Source organism: Schistocerca americana, chromosome X (assembly GCF_021461395.2).
Source record: "Schistocerca americana isolate TAMUIC-IGC-003095 chromosome X, iqSchAmer2.1, whole genome shotgun sequence".
Taxonomy (NCBI): domain Eukaryota; kingdom Metazoa; phylum Arthropoda; class Insecta; order Orthoptera; family Acrididae; genus Schistocerca; species Schistocerca americana.
This window is the reverse complement of record NC_060130.1, coordinates 360,359,462-360,380,928: the sequence shown is the minus strand read 5'-3', so window position 1 is coordinate 360,380,928 and position 21,467 is coordinate 360,359,462. Positions and strand designations below refer to the sequence as shown.

At 41.8% G+C, this 21,467-nt stretch overlaps 1 protein-coding gene across 1 annotated transcript in view; it reads right to left on the bottom strand.

Moving 5' to 3' along the window:
- The window catches only part of LOC124556032 (trichohyalin-like), a 79,673-nt gene extending 58,607 nt beyond the window's left edge, over positions 1-21,066 (bottom strand). Inside the window, exons 1-7 of the mRNA XM_047130067.1 lie at positions 21,052-21,066; positions 6,099-6,389; positions 5,610-5,954; positions 5,100-5,444; positions 4,590-4,934; positions 4,080-4,424; positions 3,396-3,914 (exon numbers count right to left, since the gene is read on the bottom strand). Of these exons, the coding sequence (XP_046986023.1) occupies positions 3,396-3,914; positions 4,080-4,424; positions 4,590-4,934; positions 5,100-5,444; positions 5,610-5,954; positions 6,099-6,389; positions 21,052-21,066 (2,205 nt within the window). The remainder of the gene's footprint in view (positions 1-3,395; positions 3,915-4,079; positions 4,425-4,589; positions 4,935-5,099; positions 5,445-5,609; positions 5,955-6,098; positions 6,390-21,051) is intronic.
- Between the last annotated feature and the right edge of the window lie 401 nt (positions 21,067-21,467).

Below are 21,467 nucleotides of genomic sequence, written 5' to 3'. Positions count from 1 at the left end.
CTAGGTATCAGAATGCAGCATGTCATTCTTAATGGAGAGAAGTCTTCCGAAGTAAGAATGATTTCAGGTGTGCCGCAGGGGAGTGTCGTGGGACCGTTGCTATTCACAATATACATAAATGACCTCGTGGAAGACATCGGAAGTTCACTGAGGCTTTTTGCGGATGATGCTGTGGTATATCGAGGGGTTGTAACAATGGAAAATTGTACTGAAATGCAGGAGGATCTGCAGCGAATTGACGCATGGTGCAGGGAATGGCAATTGAATCTCAATGTAGAAAAGTGTAATGTGCTGAGAATACATAGAAAGAGAGATCCCTTATCATTTAGCTACAATATAGCAGGTCAGCAACTGGAAGCAGTTAAGTCCATAAATTATCTGGGAGTACGCATTAGCAGTGATTTAAAATGGAATGATCATATAAAGTTGATAGTCGGTAAAGCAGATGTCAGACTGAGATTCATTGGAAGAATCCTAAGGAAATGCAATCCGAAAACAAAGGAAGTAGGTTACAGTACGCTTGTTCGCCCACTGCTTGAATACTGCTCAGCAGTGTGAGATCCGTACTAGATAGGGTTGATAGAAGAGATAGAGAAGATCCAACGGAGAGCAGCGCGCTTCATTAAAGGATCATTTAGTAATCGCGTAAGCGTTACGGAGATGATAGATAAACTCCTGTGGAAGGCTCTGCAGGAGAGACGCTCAGTAGCTCGGTACGGGCTTTTGTTGAAGTTTCGAGAACATACCTTCACCGAGGAGTCAAGCAGTATATTGCTCCCTCCTACGTATATCTCGCGAAGAGACCATGAGGATAAAATCAGAGAGATAAGAGCTCACACAGAGGCATACCGACAATCCTTTCCACGAACAATACGAGACTGGAATAGAAGGGAGAACCGATAGAGGTACTCAAGGTACCCTCCGCCACACACCGTCAGGTGGCTTGCGGAATACGGATGTAGATGTAGATGTAGATCGTAGCGTCCAGTACCGATTTTTTGAGCACGATGATGAATTGTTGCATCTCCCCCAGTCATAACCGTCATCAGATCTCAATAGTATTGATCGTGTTTGGTAAACTTGGAAGAGAAATGTGCGTGGTTGTTATCCACCTCCAGCACACTTACCTGTAGTTGTCACTATTTTGCAGGAAGAATGGTATAAGATTCTCTTGAAACCAAAAGGACCTGTACCTCTTCGTTTCGAGACAACTGGAAACTATTTCGAACGCTAGTCGTTTTCCTACACCGTATTAACTTCGTAATGTCTTAGTCTTTTGGTGTTTCTGTATTTTTGTGCACCCTCTATGTATACTTACAAGGGGAGAGCCTTAGGCACGACCAATCAGTTCGGCTCATATTTTGTACAGCGCTTGTGTGTACAGCCTGAAATGAAAGACTCTTAAGATATTTTGGCTCAACAGCCCTCCGTTTTTGAGAAAATCACCACTAAATACCATGACGCGCAATCAATTCAAAATTTACTGAATCGGTCAATAACTGGAAATTGAGCATTTTTCACCATTACATATGTTGTCCACAAACACATATTTTCTTAGAAATCTAGAAAAGAAACTGTTACGACTGTCCCTCATATACTCAGGTGGAACTATGGATAAAATAATGCATTTAGATATACGTGTGTATATAAAATAACGCATTCGCACACGGCGCAAAATTGCATCACAGCGTCTGGAAAACTATTGCCTGCAGTTCTCCTGTGCTTGTAAGAGACTAGTGATTAATTTGGTTCTCAGTGTGTGGAAGAAATCAGTCGTATAACAGATTTGTTAAAAAAAAAGTTTACCTCACTTGCACCACCTGGGAACTTGACACATTGTAAACCCATAGCCGCTGAGAACAAGTTTTGTCTGATATCGGATTCCTAGAGTGGACAAGCAAATGCTGACCTGTATGATAGCATCTTTATAATGATGAAAGTCAACCGACACGGACGGATTCAATAACGACGCACAACATAATTCATAACCAACTTCCAGTACCGATTTTTCAAGCAGGTATGCAGGTATGCGTGGTACGTATCAAAGCTAATTCTCTAATCTTTGGACCGATTTGTCTTGTTGCACGAAGATCCCACTTATTAGACGTTCTTGGTCATGCGAGAGGATTTGCTTGGATTGTTTAAATGACAAGTACCATTCCTCTACTTGTTTCGAGGGAACTGAGGACATGAAACTGTGTTACTTAAAGAGCCGCTGTAAAGCGACTAGGATTAAATTTTCTATTCTGTACTAATGCAGGTCGTTTGGGAAATTTATTTGCTTACTTCTTCGTTATCTCTATTAATGTAGTTACTTTATTAACCCTACTATTACTACCAGAAGAAAAGAAACAGAAATGAAAAAAAAGTCTGCTAAACCCAAGTGGGATCGAGCAGGTGTTCTCTATTCCCCAGCTAGGAATCTTGTTCGCTACGTCAGCGCGGCTTATGTTTAGTGGTACTCACCTTACTCAACTTACACGTACGTAAGAAGCAGTCGTAAAAATTTCTTTAGTCGATTTCTGGGAAAATATTCGTTTGTGGACACTCGTGTATATATTCAATTATCTATCGATTCTGTCAATTTAGAGACGGTTGCGCGTCATGAATTTTAAGGATGGTTTCGTCAAAGGCAGGGTTGAGGGAGGACAGGGAAGGATATGTTGAGCCAGAACATTTCAGAGTCTTTCATTTTAGGTGCCGCTCAAGCGACCTGTCAATAATGACCCAAATGGGTTGGCCATGTCTGAGGCCCTCCCTTTGTTAGTGTTCAATGAACCTGCTTGAAATTTCACACATTCAGAAACCATAATTTGCTTAATGTGCAATACTGTGGAATAAGTTTTAGAGTCAAAATGCATACTGTTTGAAGCTTGCCTTGTTTTCGTATTCCCAATAAAGCAAATCGTTTTTTTGTCATAGGTTTCTTATACAGCGAAAACACAGAGCATCAATGTACATGATGTGTCGTTTTCAAAAGATTCATACAAAAAATTTTTGAGACATGACCAACAAGCACTCAGTCAGGGTACTTGAACCTTGTATCTGATATAACCTGTGCCTTCCCAAACAGTCACATAACAGAATGTCCATCATTTCTACATCTATTCTGAGGTCTAGTGTCTTCGCCGTATGTGTCTGATACAGTATACCCTTAACACGTCTCTGGATAGTGCACTTTATGAGGTAAATACTCGTGTATCTCACAATTTTTGCATGTTTCAGTCGTTTCGAAATGGCATTAGTGTAAATGGTTTAGTGATGATCAGAAAGTAGTGGAGAATACAGTTTGTTCAACTGCTCATGCTGCATATCCCCTCTTCCTCTTTTCTGCAAGATCTTGTCGTTAATGTGATTGACAAATCCTCGAACTCGTTTCTAGTCGGAATACTCACACCTTCATTATCCGTAACTGATCCAGTAGACATGTTTGCCTCTACCGCATCTTGCCCTAGATGAGATTCTTGAGATTCAAAACATTCGTTCCATGACTTTTCTAACATCTCTTCGTCCTCTGACTCTAGATACGTGTAATACCTAAAGTCTTCACCATCAGTAGGTACGGGCGAAGACATGCACTCTGCCAGATCAGTGAACACTTGTTTTTCAGGAAAAGCGCTGCTGTGCCAGTTTTCGTAATAATACTGTTGATAACTATTGGGTAATTCGTTAGAAGACCATAAAGTGGAACAGCTACAGTTCTTGTCCTGGCATATTCTAACAGGGGTCAAACTTATCAGGTCTTCATCAGTCTCTAAATTCTGTTCTCTAGTGTTGATGTCTTCCTGTAAGTAACAGTACTCATCTGTCTCTTTGTCTCCTGTAATTGCTTCCATTTTCACCTTCTCACTTTCCTTCTCTTTTATTTCCTCCGTTTCGACCTCATCCACTACCTGTGTATTCTCCACCTTCTCCTGCTGGAGATCATCATCTTCTTCTTCCACTTGATATTCCATTTCTCCTTCCTCTACCTCTTCCACTTCTTCTTCCTCTACCTTTTCCTCTAATGTGTCCTCCACCTCTTCCTCTTCATACATATCCTCCTTTTCCGCGTTCACTTTTTCTTCCTCTATCTCTACCTCTCCAGCTACATCTCCCACTACCTGAAACCAATCATCTTCTAGCTCATCATAATGATTCTCCTCCACCAAATGATGTATCTCCTTCTCCTTCTTCTTCGCCTCCCGTATCACCCTCTTTTTGTTCCATGTTTTGGGAGCATTTACCTTAGCAGGGGTCAAACTTATCAGGTCTTCATCAGTCTCTAAATTCTGTTCTCTAGTGTTGATGTCTTCCTGTAAGTAACAGTACTCATCTGTCTCTTTGTCTCCTGTAATTGCTTCCATTTTCACCTTCTCACTTTCCTTCTCTTTTATTTCCTCCGTTTCGACCTCATCCACTACCTGTGTATTCTCCACCTTCTCCTGCTGGAGATCATCATCTTCTTCTTCCACTTGATATTCCATTTCTCCTTCCTCTACCTCTTCCACTTCTTCTTCCTCTACCTTTTCCTCTAATGTGTCCTCCACCTCTTCCTCTTCATACATATCCTCCTTTTCCGCGTTCACTTTTTCTTCCTCTATCTCTACCTCTCCAGCTACATCTCCCACTACCTGAAACCAATCATCTTCTAGCTCATCATAATGATTCTCCTCCACCAAATGATGTATCTCCTTCTCCTTCTTCTTCGCCTCCCGTATCACCCTCTTTTTGTTCCATGTTTTGGGAGCATTTACCTTAACAGGGGTCAAACTTATCAGGTCTTCATCAGTCTCTAAATTCTGTTCTCTAGTGTTGATGTCTTCCTGTAAGTAACAGTACTCATCTGTCTCTTTGTCTCCTGTAATTGCTTCCATTTTCACCTTCTCACTTTCCTTCTCTTTTATTTCCTCCGTTTCGACCTCATCCACTACCTGTGTATTCTCCACCTTCTCCTGCTGGAGATCATCATCTTCTTCTTCCACTTGATATTCCATTTCTCCTTCCTCTACCTCTTCCACTTCTTCTTCCTCTACCTTTTCCTCTAATGTGTCCTCCACCTCTTCCTCTTCATACATATCCTCCTTTTCCGCGTTCACTTTTTCTTCCTCTATCTCTACCTCTCCAGCTACATCTCCCACTACCTGAAACCAATCATCTTCTAGCTCATCATAATGATTCTCCTCCACCAAATGATGTATCTCCTTCTCCTTCTTCTTCGCCTCCCGTATCACCCTCTTTTTGTTCCATGTTTTGGGAGCATTTACCTTAACAGGGGTCAAACTTATCAGGTCTTCATCAGTCTCTAAATTCTGTTGTCTAGTGTTGATGTCTTCCTGTAAGTAACAGTACTCATCTGTCTCTTTGTCTCCTGTAATTGCTTCCATTTTCACCTTCTCACTTTCCTTCTCTTTTATTTCCTCCATTTCGACCTCATCCACTACCTGTGTATTCTCCACCTTCTCCTGCTGGAGATCATCATCTTCTTCTTCCACTTGATATTCCATTTCTCCTTCCTCTACCTCTTCCACTTCTTCTTCCTCTACCTTTTCCTCTAATGTGTCCTCCACCTCTTCCTCTTCATACATATCCTCCTTTTCCGCGTTCACTTTTTCTTCCTCTATCTCTACCTCTCCAGCTACATCTCCCACTACCTGAAACCAATCATCTTCTAGCTCATCATAATGATTCTCCTCCACCAAATGATGTATCTCCTTCTCCTTCTTCTTCGCCTCCCGTATCACCCTCTTTTTGTTCCATGTTTTGGGAGCATTTACCTTAACAGGGGTCAAACTTATCAGGTCTTCATCAGTCTCTAAATTCTGTTCTCTAGTGTTGATGTCTTCCTGTAAGTAACAGTACTCATCTGTCTCTTTGTCTCCTGTAATTGCTTCCATTTTCACCTTCTCACTTTCCTTCTCTTTTATTTCCTCCGTTTCGACCTCATCCACTACCTGTGTATTCTCCACCTTCTCCTGCTGGAAATCATCATCTTCTTCTTCCACTTGATATTCCATTTCTCCTTCCTCTACCTCTTCCACTTCTTCTTCCTCTACCTTTTCCTCTAATGTGTCCTCCACCTCTTCCTCTTCATACATATCCTCCTTTTCCGCATTCACTTTTTCTTCCTCTATCTCTACCTCTCCAGCTACATCTCCCACTACCTGAAACCAATCATCTTCTAGCTCATCATAACGATTCTCTTCCACCAAATGATGTATCTCCTTCTCCTTCTTCTTCGCCTCCCGTATCACCCTCTTTTTGTTCCATGTTTTGGGAGGATTTACCTTACACATGTAATTATTAAGAATGGCTTGACGCAGTAGCTGTGTGCGGAGCTCTGTCAGTTGCTTCCTGGATTTTCGATTCTGCTTGAATCGCCCCACCAGCATCCGAGAGAATGGCACATCCTGCCAAGGGAAGTGAATTATTAGTATACAATGAAACAATAGCGTAATATGAATAAATTCAAACTCAAAAGAGACCACTATAGACATGAAAATGAAAGGATATTGTTCTGTTTCTGTATATTTCTGCTGGCAATATGAAATATGCAGACTTATCGACAAGAGAAAATAAATGAAATATGAAGCATAACTACATTACAAGATTAAGTTGAATATTGAGACAAATATATGAAGTATGTACACTGATAAACGAAAGCCACCTGCGGTGTAGCAGTGATTCTGTATGGCATGGATTCGACAGGTCCTTGCAAGATTCCTTGAGATATGTGGAGCCAGATGTCTTCGCTCAGGTCACCCAATTCTCATAAATTACGAGTTCGAGTTCGTGGCCACAAAGCTGGTACTCGATGGTGTTCTATTGAGTTCACATACACGGAATTTTATGGTCACTACATCAATATGAGTTTACAATGAGCTCAAAAGTAGAATACGGTGCATTTCAGTAAATTCAATAAATTTCATTTTTAGAAACAGCACCACACTTAAAAAAATTTAATACTAGACAATCACCGAGGAAACCTTGAAGCAGTATAAGCAAAACAGTGCCTCAAAGACAAAGTAACATCTATGAGAGCGTCATAAGAGTCATTGTCTGGAATTTACTTTTATGTTCTCCGTACAGCAATACAGTATTAGTTTGGATAGTGATCATACACTACATAATCAAAACTATTTGGACACATATTAAGGGGCATTAATATGGGGTATGTCCTCCCATCATCTTTATGACCGGACTTGAACTCCGTTGGCGATACTTTAAATGGGGTGTCGGAATGTTTGTGGAGGAATGGAAACCCATTCTTCCTCACAAGCCGATACCAGAGAAGGTAGTGATGTGAAACGCTGGAGCCTGAAGCGAAGTCGATGTTCTAACCCATCCTGAAGATGTTCCATTGGGTTCGTGTCAGGCCTCTGAGCAGGCCAGTTCAACTTAGGAAAGTTCTTATCTGCAAACCATTGGCTGCCAGATGGGGCTTTCTGACAGGTTGCGTTATTATACTGATACAAACAATCACTATCTCTGGACTTTTCATTTGTTATACACAGTACACACCACACAATGCTGTAACATGTGTTCATTGCCTTTCGTATGTACCATTTTCTTAAGGGGCCACACCCTAACTGTGAAAGAAAAAGAACCCACACTGTAACACCACCTCCTCTGTACATCACTGTAGGCACTACATATGACGCAGGTAACCTTCTCCAGGCATTCGCCAAATCCAGACCGTTCCATATGATTGACTCATCACACCAAATCACTCGTTTTCAGTCATCCACTACCCAGTGGCGTCGCACTTTACATCAACTCAAGCTTTTCTTAGCACTGACTACAGAGATGTGTAGCATAAGAGGGACTGCTCCAGCATTATACACTATTATTTTTAACTCCCTACACAAAGTCATTGCGTTAACTAGACTGCTGTTAGCACTTTGTAACTCCTGAGTGATTCCTTCCTCTGAGTTCATGCAAATTTTTGCAAACGCCCTCCACAATGCTAGGCACTTCATGTCCGTCCCTATATGAGATCTACCTGGGCTTGGTTCAACTGTGTGTGTTCCTTCGCATTTCCATTTCAGAGTCACATCACCAACAGTCGACTTAGGCAACAGTAGAAATGTTGAAATGTCCCTAATGGATTTGGTACTTAGGTGTCGTCTAGTGACTAGTGCGTATTGAACTCACTGTAATCTTCTGACCGACCCATTCTACTGTAGCTGCTACTTTACTGACAATGCAATACTTCCTGAAACGTTTTTTGCTTGTGGTTCCACCTCTTGTGACATCTAGTTCTCAGTGTCACAATACACACTAGTTTCCAAATACTGTTGATCACATAGAGTATGTTACAATTCGTGTCATAAACCTGCCTAAAAATGACTTATAAATAATATAGTCCAGATGGAGATAATCTATATCTCTGAAAGGAATTCATTATAATACTATCAAAACACTTATTAGGAAAAACTCCTACTGTGCACATCATAGCAGCTTTATCTTAAACTTTTTAACACGAGAATGACTGAATTTCTGCATTCCTAAAATGGTGGAAAGTGATCATATTAACCCTACAAAAAATATTTTCATTTTTGACGTGAACAAGAACCTTGTTTTAGTGTTTGTTAATCCATACCTTTTTTCTAGTAATGACAATAATTATTTAACACAATAATTAATAATTATTTATTTCAGCACCCCAAAACGTTATAAATTTATTGTTGCTAATGCTAACAAGTTCCCTACACTGTAGATTTTCATATATTAACTATTTGTATGATCTTCTAGATACGTTTAGTATATTTAGTCCACATTACTCTCGCATGTGCTCTACACATGGCTTTGTATCATTTTTCACCCAAGTCGATGGAATCTGCTAGACGCACTAAGCACAGGTGATTTGTGTTCACTGCTTTGTGTCACTTTACACACTTTTTGCTGGTCTTGTTGCCTTTGCAGAGGCTAATTTATCACTTCCTCCGCTTTATAGGTGGTTTGAGTCCTGTGTCCTCTTCCTTTGTCTAATATTCTTGCTGTTTCGTTCCCCTGGGTTCTTTTGCCAGCTGAAGGTAAAACCTTCTCCCTTTCCGTTTTCTTGTTCATAACTACGTTGTAGATGACCCATGCATTTATTACCGCCATGTCCGAGATGTTGTAGAAGACATGCATTGGCCCTCTCCTACATGCAACCTTTATAGTATATTTACAGGTCATTTGAGCAACCATGTCCACTTCATGCTTTGTTGCATTATAGAATGTTATAATTTCAGGTTTCTTCTTTCCCTCCTTGCTTACTGCTACTTCAACAGGCAGAGTACTCAGAAAAATGATATTTTTATTCTTATTTTCCTGGTTTACAGTCATGGTGTAGTCTGTGTTCCCACTATGGTGCAGGATGGTGAGGAGTGTATTTCAGCATTGGGCTTCCTTATTTCATTGGGGAGTTCACGGTGGATCTTTCGTTGTATCAACTAATGAAGTTTTCATTTCTTTGAGTTTCTCAGCAAGTTCAAGGGACGTAAAGAAGTTGTCTGTAGTCACATTTATTCCTTGATTTACAAATGGCTCCATGAGACGCAGAATAACATACTCTCTAAGCGGTTGCTTCTCTCCATGCATGTCCTCCTCGCCAAGGTATGGGAAAGCATTACATGTATATACTTCGTTGTTGCATCGATAACTAACCAGAATTTGAGACCATGTTTCTCTGTTTTGTTGGACATGAATTGAGTGAGTGTGCAGCTTGTCTTGCTTGGTAATAGCTGTTCATCAATGGCTATATTTTCTCTAGGGCGGTAAGAACAAATACTGTTTTCAATTAACTTTCACCAAATTCCAGATACAAAAGCGAATTTGTTGGCTGCCAGGCGTTCAGCTAGGGTTGATTTTTCATCGAATTGAGAAATTTGAGAAGCTCCTGAAATCTTACCCCTGACATAATGATAGAAGTAGGACCCCAAGGGTGGGATCAGAGATCATCCACAGACTTAACTTTTGTACAAATGACACCCTGAGCATACATGACGGCTCCCAGTTTCTCCAGTTCCTCAAGTGACACAGTCCAGTCATTCTTTTCTAGCACTTTTCGAACAGTTGATTCTGTGTATTTCTTCATGAGATGTAGCATTGCCTCGTCAAAAATAAGACGGAAGGCACAGGTGACAGAGCCGTCTACTCGATGGGAAGTGTAAGCAATGGAACCTCGTCCCTCCTCCAAGACGTTCACAGCCAACCTTCTTCCACAAGATGAAAAACTGACACTCTCCCACACGGTTCTATCCGTAGCAACCAACCATCTTTGTAGTCGCTTAAAACTGTGCCTGCAGTGATAAAAAGGAGAAGACTGACGTGAAAGCATATGAATCTCTTCCACTAATCGCTCCTTGTTCACAATTTCTTCATCTTCACTTATCTCAGGTACATAATCATCATCTTCATCAGTGAAGTCAATTTCCGATTCAACTTCGTTATTCACGAAGATATGTAACACTTGTTCTTCAGAATGACCACGCTGACGATACGTGTTCGAAAACGTTCGGCTATTATTCGAAAGGTACGATAGTAACTGTGGTAGATGGGAATTTACACTCACCAAGTTAGCATGAGCAGCAACTGCTCTGTAAGACTGCTTACAACTGCCGCTTCATTGTTGGATAATTTACATATATTCAGAACAGAAATCACAGTGGGGTCAAATTGATCCCTTCCACTGTTCTAGGTACACTATGTGAGCAAACGTATCTGGAAACCTGGCTGAAAATGACTGACAAGTTCATGGCGCCCACCGTCGGTAATGCTGGAATTCAATATGGTGTTGGCCCATCCTTACCCCTGATGACAGCTTCCACCCTCGCACTCATACGTTCAGTCAGGTATTGGAAGGTTTCTTGGGGAATGGCAGCCCAATCTTCACGGAGTGCTGCACCGAGGAGAGGTAACGATGACGGTCGGTGAGGCCTGGCACGAAGTCGGCGTTCCAGAGTATCTCAAAGGTGTTAAATAGGATTCAGGTCAGGACTCTGTGCAGACCAGTCCATTACAGGGATGTTATAGTCGTGTAACCACTCCGCCACACGCCGTGCATTATGAAAAAGTGTTCGATTGTGTTGAATGATGCAATCGCCATCCCCGAATTGCTCTTCAACAGTGGGATGCAAGAAGGTGCTTGAAACATCAATGTAGGCCTGTGCTGTAATAGTGCCACGCAAAACAACAAGGGGTGCAAGCCCCCTCCGTGAATCACACGACCACACTATAACACCACGCCTCCGAATTTTACTGTTGGCACTACACACGCTGGCAGATGAAGTTAATCGGGCATTCACCATACCCACTCCCTGCCATCGGATCCTCAAATTGTGTACCGTGATTCATCATTCTAGGCAACGTTTTTTCACTGTTCAGTCGTCCAATGTTTACGCTGCTTATACCAAGCGAGGCATCGTTTGGCATTTACCGGCGTGGTGTGCGGCTTATGAGCAGCCGCTCGGCCATGAAATCCAAGTTTTCTCACCTCCCGCCTTACTGTCGCAGTACTTGCAGTGGATCCTGATGCAGTTTGGAATTCCTGTGTGATGATGGTCTGGATAGATGTCTGCCTATTAGACAACTGCCGACGGTCTCTGTCGGTCAACAGACGAGGTCGACCGGTACGCTTTTGTGCTGTACGTGTCCCTTAACGTTTCCACTTCACTATAAAATCGGAAACAGTGGACCTAGGGATGTTTAGGAGTGTGGAAATCTTGTGTACAGACGTATGACAGAAGTGACACCCAGTCACCTGATCACGTTCGAAGTCCGTGAGTTCCGCGGAGCGCCCCATTCTGCTTTCTCACGATGTCTCATGACTACTGAGGTCGCTGATATGGAGTACATGGCAGTAGGTGCTAGCACAATGCAGCTAATATGAAAAACTTATGTTTTTGGGGGTGTCCGGATACTTTTGATCACATAGTATATATCGGATGAAATGTCGAAGAAGATATAAATATTTAGCAAATCCTAAGACATCATCGTAAAGAGCAGACAAAATTATCAAAAGCCATTTTATTTTATTAACGAAGTATGTAACTGGATATTAAAATGAAGAAAAAAGTATGACAGGGGCAATTTTGACCACTTCCACCGTTTTAGTATTTGTTAGATAATCTGACCGGTAGCCACCTTAAGATAAGACGTCAATTATTCCTTAAAAGCCTAATTACCAAATTTCAAGGACCACCATGAAGTGAGATAGCTAGGAATTTAGAAGCTATGAATATAACGTAAGTCCCCAGAATCACTATCATAGCTATCTCAAAGACAAGATTTGACTTATTATAGTGCACTGTTGGGCACATAAGCAATCATTTTTCTTATGATGTGTATGTGAGTGGAATGGGAAGAAGCCCTAGTAAATGATACAAATGGAAGCACCCTTTGTCATCCAGTGTCTTGAAAAATATAGATGTAGAAGTAATAGGAGCTGTTTCTGCGGCTTTTATGTTATTCCTTGCCATGTGATAGTCACAACCCCTTCTAGTTTCGTAAATATGTTCGTCTTTGTTTAGATTATTCTTCTACTTGTATTTTAAAATTGCTTTTACAGGTTTAGAAATATATATTTGGGAAAGTACTGCATTTGAATTAAGCATTGATGAAATTTTTTGGTCAGCTTTTCGTTCATTTTTAAGAATTGTTGTTGATAGCTATGTTAATAAAGCATGATGAATACTGGCACCTTAATAATTTCGATTTCTTTAACTTTTTTAAATCTCAGCAATGAATTAAAGCACAGATTGTACAGTAACATTTTACAAAATTAAATAATACCTTTAGTTCAGCGTTATGGAATTTCAGTTCCAAAATACCTCTAAAATGTCTTTTTCATTGATTGATTATCACAAATTCGTTCCAGGTGTATCCAAAAACCCAAACCAGAGGTTTAAATTAGAGGTCGATATGATATTTACTTTGCCGGCCGTTGTGGCCGAACGGTTCCAGGCGCTTCATAACGGAACCGCGCGACCGCTACGGTCGCAGTTTCGAATCCTGCCTCGGTCATGGATGTGTGTGATGTCGTTAGGTTAGTTAGGTTTAAGTAGTTCTAAGTTCTAGGGGACTGTGACCTCATATGTTAAGTCCCATAGTGCTCAGAGCCATTTGAACCATTTTGATATCTAGTTTTTGGATTGCAGCCAGATGACGCTGACAGCTTGCCAAAATGTTTCGAATGACAACCATTCAGCCATCTTCATATGAGTGTTTTGCACTGGAGATGGCTGGTGCACATAGCCATATTTACATCAGAAATTGGCACATGTGTGTAGATTTCCGCTGCATGTGCGCCCTCTGTCTAGTTTATCACTCTCTTCAAATGTCGCTCCATCTCAAGTCACAGGGCATGCCTTATGGTGATGTTACATGCACACCATCTGTCAGAATTCGTGCCCACGGAATTAAATTTCAGGAGTCAAGATAATGAAATTAATCGCCAATAGCCGTTTCATTGGGCATAAAATGTTTTCTTCTGTTGCATATTAAGGTACGGTAACTACTGGGTTTGCTACCTTATCCAGTTGAAAGCCACTGTCGTGGTTAATAAGACCTTCCACCAAATGTATTTCCACAGATTCTTCAATAACTTACTCCTAGACAGATCTCGTTGGGATGAAGATTCCCACGGCAGAATAATCTATAGACCATCCTGTGAAGATAGAATGTCCAGCTATGACTGAATCTGGATATTCCAGAATATAAAGACATTAAAAGCACTAGATATTTAAAAAACCTTCCAGAAATGTTAATAGTACATAAAAAATAGTTGCTTATGGTCGGGTTTGATCTGGGGACCAGTTGTATGACATTAAGCTATGCTAACCACGACGCCATGATTCATAAACCGCATCTCACAGCATTGTTCCCTCTTCTAGGGAAACAGTGACCCGCTGTTTCAGAAATTCTCATTCATCGTGTGGGTGATGACGCAACGCGAAATTTCCTCTGATACTCGTCTCAACTGAATGATCAGAGACAATCATACAGGGTGCTCTGTGTTCCAAATGGTTTCTTCTACAAGGAACTTCGCAGTTTCTGGTCCTTCAGCAGTTGCCACAGCCTTGCTAACAGCATAGCAGGTGAGGCAGTCTGTGAAGACTATTATCCAACGATTTCCATTTGTATGCTTTGGGAACCTCACCAAAAGATCGATTCCATTTCTATAGAATGACACTGCTGCAGATAGGATTCGTACTAAGTGCAACACTTGCTTCCATTCTTGTCATTTCTTACAGTGACTCACATAGTATATTAATGTATCAGTGAAGTTCTGGCCAGAGATACCTGCGCCTAATTCTGTCCAGAAACTTCATGAATCTCAGGAGACCAGACATGGGAACACAATGTAAGTACTTCATGAAAACTAGCCCTAAATGAGATAGAATGATGAGCAACCACTTCTGCACCACTCAATCACAGTTCCTCTTACACAATGCTCTGTTTGGTAATTGGAATTCTCCTTTGTTAAGTTTCTCCTCCTTCAAGGCATCTATGGTTTTCAGCAGTTCTGGATCACAGTAGACCTGACGGGTCCTTTAAGTTAATGAGGCAACACAGAACACAGTGGTTCAACAGTGAATCGTTTGCCAAATAAATATTGCCACAACTTATTGATGGCCTAAAAAACTGCAGGGCACTATTTGTTGGTTGAAGAGCAGTTTACCTAGGCCTTTGAGAGTATTCTGGAATGATAAGCTGTCAGCTTCTCGGCATCTTTCTGAATTTGTACTAGAACCTCCTCCATTCCATATCCGCTTGTGTCACTGTGTAGTCCGGTCTCGGGATTCTCGTCATAGAATGCTAGAATTGGAGAAGATGTTAGCTCCTCCATAAGGGTAAGGAAAGATCATTCTTGTATATACTTTCTCGAAAATTTGACACCTCCCTACAGTAGTTCTTGAAAGGCGCATGACTTGGTACAGAAGACCTTCATAAATTGCCTGTAGTATGAGCACTTTCTGAGATGTCTTTTTACATCACGAATGTGCTGAGGAATTGGGAAACGTGTGATTATTCTTATTTCCTCTGGATCGCCATCCACTAGATGCCCAAATATTTCTAATTCTTAGGCGACAAAGAGGATTCAGCTGGAGACTTGCAGTCCGAAGACGCTTCAACACAGCTGTCACGCATCTTTGATATTCTTTAAATGTCGTCAAAAAAACGACAAAGCCATCCAGGTAGTAAAGACACACCGTCCATTTAAGGTGTCAAAGAAGGTTTTCCATTACACGCTAGAAGGTGTCCGGTGCATTACACAGTCAAAATAGCAGATTTTTAAACAAAGAGGCCATCAAGTATTATCAGGCCAGTTTTTCCTGGTCAGCCTAATCAAACTCGATTAGACTGTCTGCATGTCCACAGCTGAGAGATACTTTGCTCCTTTCAAGCAGTCTAGGGTGTCATCATTGCAGGGCAATGGATAAACATCTTTCTTTGTGATTTTGTTCAGTCGTTAGTGGTCGACACAAACGTCATGTGCCGTCCTTCTTCACAATTACCACAGAGAAGGAGTAAGGACTCTCTGAAAGCTGAATGACGTCATCTTGGAGCATCTTCTCCACTTCCTCGGCGATTATTCGATGTACACCTTGCGGCACTCTATATGAGCGTTGACTAGTTAGTAGATGATTCCCTCAGTTGATGCAGTGTTTTACCATGGGCCGTTCAGTCTATCTTTTCTCTCTCCAGATTTCAATGTACCCGAGAACTGATGCACAACGGTTGTCACTTGCCAGTGTTGTTCCTTGGTTGGGCCACGTCCTATTGACAGTCCCTCCCCTGCATTGTTTGTAGTGGTAGTCATGTATAGTTCATCATGGATGACACCAAGCTGCCTACCTGGACTAACATGATGGTCCCCACTTACATATAGCTAACTATATGTTGTTGTGTTCCAACGTCTTCCATTGTAAACTACTGCTCAGAGTAATTTTTGTTACGTGTCCCTGTTGGAATACTGTGATCATCCACAGTATACGACTACTTCTGACTCCTACAAGAAGTCTCATCTAAGAATATCACTGGTAACCACATTCTGTTAAAATGAGAAATTCGAAGAGCTGTGTTCCACCACTGATAGTTATTCATGCAATATATGTTCTCATGGACTGGACGTATTTGCCATTTACGATGTTCAGCACTATCACTTTTGTATCATGGAACATAGTCTTTTTATCTGACGACGGTAATCATCCAACATTACAGAAAAGGAAGCCACTGGGTCTCTAGTGCCCAGATAGGTTGGCCCTTGATATTGACATTAGTGTTATTCACTGACATCTTGGTGGTTATCGTCCATGGAGGATGAGCATCTGAGGCAACTTCACCTCTACAGCTGGTCACCTTGCCAGTTTATCCAAATTCGGCAGCTAGGTGGACAGCGATGGTGGGTTGGGGAGCGACCTCCTACACGCTACACCGATGGGCTTTGCCGCACAGATCGACTATAATCGTCTGTAGGTGACTGGTCTGAATAGAACTGTTGTGACTGATGATGTCTGGTGATGTAATCATTGTGTAACATAGGGTCTCTCTCGCTGCAGTAGCGTAGAATGTTTCTAAGGTATCCACAGTGAAAGCACACTGGAGGGTTCTTCTCCACCCTCCCAATGTCTCTTATTCTGCGGGGCATTGCACTTGGGGGAGGAATTGGTTGCATCTGCGTTAGTCGGGTGCTGGGTTGTCGTTTGACAGTTACAGCATAAGTCTGTATTGGCCGAGTCCATTCTTCATGGTGTGTTCGGATCGTGGCGAAGATGGTGTTAAGGACCTATACACCTTGTCTTCATTATCCTCTATTACCTCCTGACAAAATGGGTCGACATTCATGGCTGCTATCTCTTGTGTACTCTATCTGACATTTCTGGCTGCTACACACCGCTGTATCTCTTCCTATACTATCTGACGTATAAGAGAGGGGAGCTCATGCTGGTCATCAGCAATAGAGACCAGATTTGGCAACTGGTCATTCCTATTTCATTCGACTCTTTTCTGTTGCATTTCCTGATCTCTTCGTTTCGCTGAACCATTTTATGAATTCCTCTGTTGTTGTGTCGTCCTTTACCAGTACAACTTGAAACATGTCTTCTGTGACTCCTTTCAAGTGTTAGGTTTTGTTGGCTTCTCTTATATTTGGATTTATGATGTGGCATAGGGCCAACACATTCCGTATGTGGGGCAGTGTTGTTTCCTCACGATTTTGGGACTTGCTCTTCAACTGTTCTTCGGCGAAACGGACTTGCTGTTGATTTTTATCAAACTTTTCCTTCAGTTCAACCTGGAACATGTCTCAGCTGTTGAGATTCTCCTCACTGTTTTCAAACCACTGTTGAGTTTTGCCAACCAAGTAAAAGTAAATGCTTGCCAAACATGTCATGTCATTTCACCCACTATACCCGACAATGCTTCAGTCATTTGGTCGAGATCTGACCAGCATCTCCAGAAAACAATGATGGATGCATAATGAGCGGCTGATCTAATGCTGAGTCAGAATGCGTCTGTCACCTGAATACACAGATCCTAGGAACGATGTGCTTCTTATATTCTGGTTCCTGTCGATGAAGGCGAAGGCTTTTACATTGCCTCATTGGAGCATGGTGATGTTACTGCTTTACAGTACAGAGCATCTCCACCAAACAACGTTGCATCTTCACATCCAAATCCGAAAGCAGGTCGTCAATTGATATACAACACTTGGCACTGAAAGCAAGTTTATTTCGAATACCAGTGTCCAGCTAGAACAGAACTGAACCCCAGGACGGAGAGGGCAACTATTTACACAAACATCAAATATTGCAGAATAATGCAGGCATTAAAAACATGAAAACGATCCAGAAATGATATACACTACGTAACATATGAGTGGTGATGATCGGGTTTTTAACTGGCGACATGTAGTGACGCTAACTACGATAACACGCTGCATACACCATAACTTATGGCGTTATTAAAGATCTAAGATAAAATTTATTGTAATGGAATACATGTTTCACACATTCCTGTGAATTTGCTCTACAAACGAGTTGGCAACTAAATGGTCCTTCAGTGTATTCTCTAATTGTGGCTTAGGGGGAGAATGATCCACAGTGAGACAAAAAAACTGTTTTTTTTTTTTTGCTATAAAATTGTCGATTTCGGCTAGGGGAAGAGTGAATTCTGAGACAGTAGTAAGTTAACTGCACATCATGCATCCATCAGTGTTTTCCAAGGAGGCTGGTCAGGACCTGACAAAAAATTGTTTCTGATTACAGAAATGTAAGTACCTACTTTATTACCTATATTTTTTTTATTTTAATTTGTTCTTTAGTTAACATTCTGAAAGCTATGAAGCAGACATATCCCTATTGGCTGAATGAAATTTGTGGGTGGAAGTCATTCTAACATCACTGTCTTTCACTGAAGGAATACGAATACAATAAAAAGAGAAAAAAAAGACGCACCATGATGGAACTATCCGAACTGGACGAAGTCTGTAGATGTAATATTCAACTTACATTTAGAGATAGACATATTATTACAGGTTCACGAAAGATGGATGATTTAATCCAGAAAAAATGCTTCACAAAATGAGCAAGCCAGTAATGCGTTGGTTCATCTGTGGCCCTCACGCATCCAGTTACATGGCTTGGCATTGTTTTACAGAGTTGTTGGATGTCCTACAGAGGGATATCGTCCCAAACTCTGTGCAACTGGCACGTTAGATCATCAAAATCCAGAGCTGGTTGGAGGTCCCTGCCCACAATGGTCCAAATGTTCCCAGTTGGGGAGAGATTGGGGACCTTGCTGGCCAAGGTGGGATTTATCAAGCATTAAGACAAGCAGCAGAATCTCTTGCCGTGTGTGGGCGGGCATTAACTCGCTGAAATGTAAGCCTTCGATGGCTTGCCATGAAGGGCCACAAAACCGGGCATAGAATATCGTCGATGCAGCACTGTGCTCTAAGGGTACCACAGATGACAAGCACAGGGATCCTGCTATCAAATTAAGTGGCACTACAGACCATCACTCGTTGTTGTCGGGTGGTATGATTCACGATAGTCAGGTTGGTATCCAGCCAGTCTGGGGGTCAACGGACACGTCTTTGCTGGTCATTGGAACTCAGTTCGAAGCGGAACTCATCACTAAAGACAATTCTACTATCGCGAGCTCTGAGTGTTTCTCTGACCATTGCTCGGTCCTCTCATTCTGTCGTCTCTCTAAGCCGAACGCTTACTTCTTGACTTTGTGTTCGACCATGATTCAGCCGTTCAAGCCAATATCGGTAGTGAGCGGTACGCCGATTACACCAACCGACTTCTTTGAACCAAATTACACTTTGTCTCTCAAAAGCTGACATCTGCATATATTGTTCACACACCTGTCTGTGGCGCACGGTTACTGTCAAGACTGAGTGCACGGAATGAAAATCGCAAATACTTCATGCTCTAGTATAGACATGTCCCCTGTTTACTATCCTTGCCAGCTGAGCAGAGAAATTGCTCTGAAACATCACAAATTCACCCACAGGCCGCTAAAGTTTATAATTTTGGCTCTTCCAACGATACCTGTATGAATATCAATTTCCTACAAACTGGCATAACTCTTTCATGGTGCATGTATGTTTAGAGGCCTATGATGTGTTGACCTCCATGGCGTGTGTACTGGAAGAACCGCTCTGCTAACTGTCGGGATGGCGTTGGCCTGTCCCATCTGGGCGTTTAAGTTCGGTGGGTTGACAGGGACTGGGGTGTTGGCAGGAAGTGGGAGGTGCAGATGGTGGTAGTAACATAGACGACATTCAGGAAATCTCTTTGCTGTTCCAACAACTTCAGCTCATACGTGGGTATGCCCTCATATAATAGCACAGCATGGCGTCTCTCCTTGGCGTCCACGTTTCTCTTGTGTGGTCAGTTCACATATCCTCTGGCTCATGCGAAAAACCACTATGCTGCGGAATGTAATCTGGGTGGCAGCTGACAAGTAACCCTTTGAGTGTGAGGTCGCAAGTTCAATCCTTAGTAAGGCTCATTTTAAAGTATTGTGTTAACAGTTACGACAGAAAAAATATTAGCTGCTAATGATTCACCATTTGCATCGGGGAGGGGGGGGGGGGGAGGGGCAGAAAATGAGTGTTCGGGAGCTGTAGAGATCAGTCTTGTACGGGATGTTTGTATTACTTCACTGAATAGACATCATCGACACCCACGAAATGTTCAAAACAAACCATTAACTTGCACCATGAAAACAGAATGAAAAATGGAGCGTCACAGTGATCACAATGATTCGCACCATCACGAACGATCGAAGGTGAACTTCTTGGGAGCTACAAACCGTACAGGACGTGGAGCTAGGCGTGCACTCTTAAAGAATGCATGTAGAAGCATATTAGCCCAATAGCCTGATGAGAACTAATGGAACGTGATGGCATGAATCACATTTTGCATCCCAAAAAACAGATTTTATGTCATGTGACCTTTCCCACTGTCTTATGAAACGGCCTTCAAAGCCACAATCAGTATCTTTTTTCAGCCAAAATTTCATCTACAGGGTGCTTATAATTAATCTTTCGCTACGTGAGAAGGCCCCCATGAAAAACGAGTCATCATGGGACAACGAAACTTCGTGGAAACAAATGTAAGGACACGCAGAAGAGAAATAACGAGTAACCCATTTAAAGGAACACATTTTAACTTCCATATCAGAGGGTAATATCTGTTAACTGCAAACCGAATTTTCGTTTCAGGTTAGAAACGTTGGTCAATGTGATGTCTACAGCCTGGAATCACACTAGAGATTGTTCACAGCACTTTTCGAATGATGGACTGTGTAATGTTCAGCTGTCGTGACACAGTTCGTGTACTGCTTGGAGATGGCACATTGTATCCCGTATTCTCTGTCATGGTAACAGTAACTTCAACAAATTGTGGCGTAATTGGCAGTCAGCCTCTAGCACGATCAATTCCCAAATCGCCAATTAATTCGAACTTCTCAATTATTTTCTTCAACCCCAGTGCAGAAAGAGGGCTCGCGAAGAGCAGCACTGTTGCTGTTGTATTGTTAAAACAGCTTTACAAGTAAAGTCCTGCTCACCTTGTCCAGACTCATGTTGACTATCTGCAACTATACCCACACTGATACTCGTGTATCAACTCTACAGCAAGCCATGGCACTAACACTACTAACAATACAAATCCTGCAGCGCATATTCTGAACATCATTCTGTTAAGCTCGGTACCAAAGGAGCCCAGGTTCGATATCCAGTAGGGTTGGAGACTTTCTCCTCTTGGGGATTACGTGTTATGTTGTCTTCACGTTTGTAACGTCGTAACTGACATTAAGCTATTGATATGGATGTATGGGTAACGTTCTGAATGCCAGTAAACTAAAAAATAAAAATAACTGGATACCCATACTTTAAATTCGTTTCTGTCTACCCTGGCTCAAGTAGTGAAAATTTTAATTGAAACCAACCTGTATATAAACGACTCTCTCCTTTCCTTGAAGCT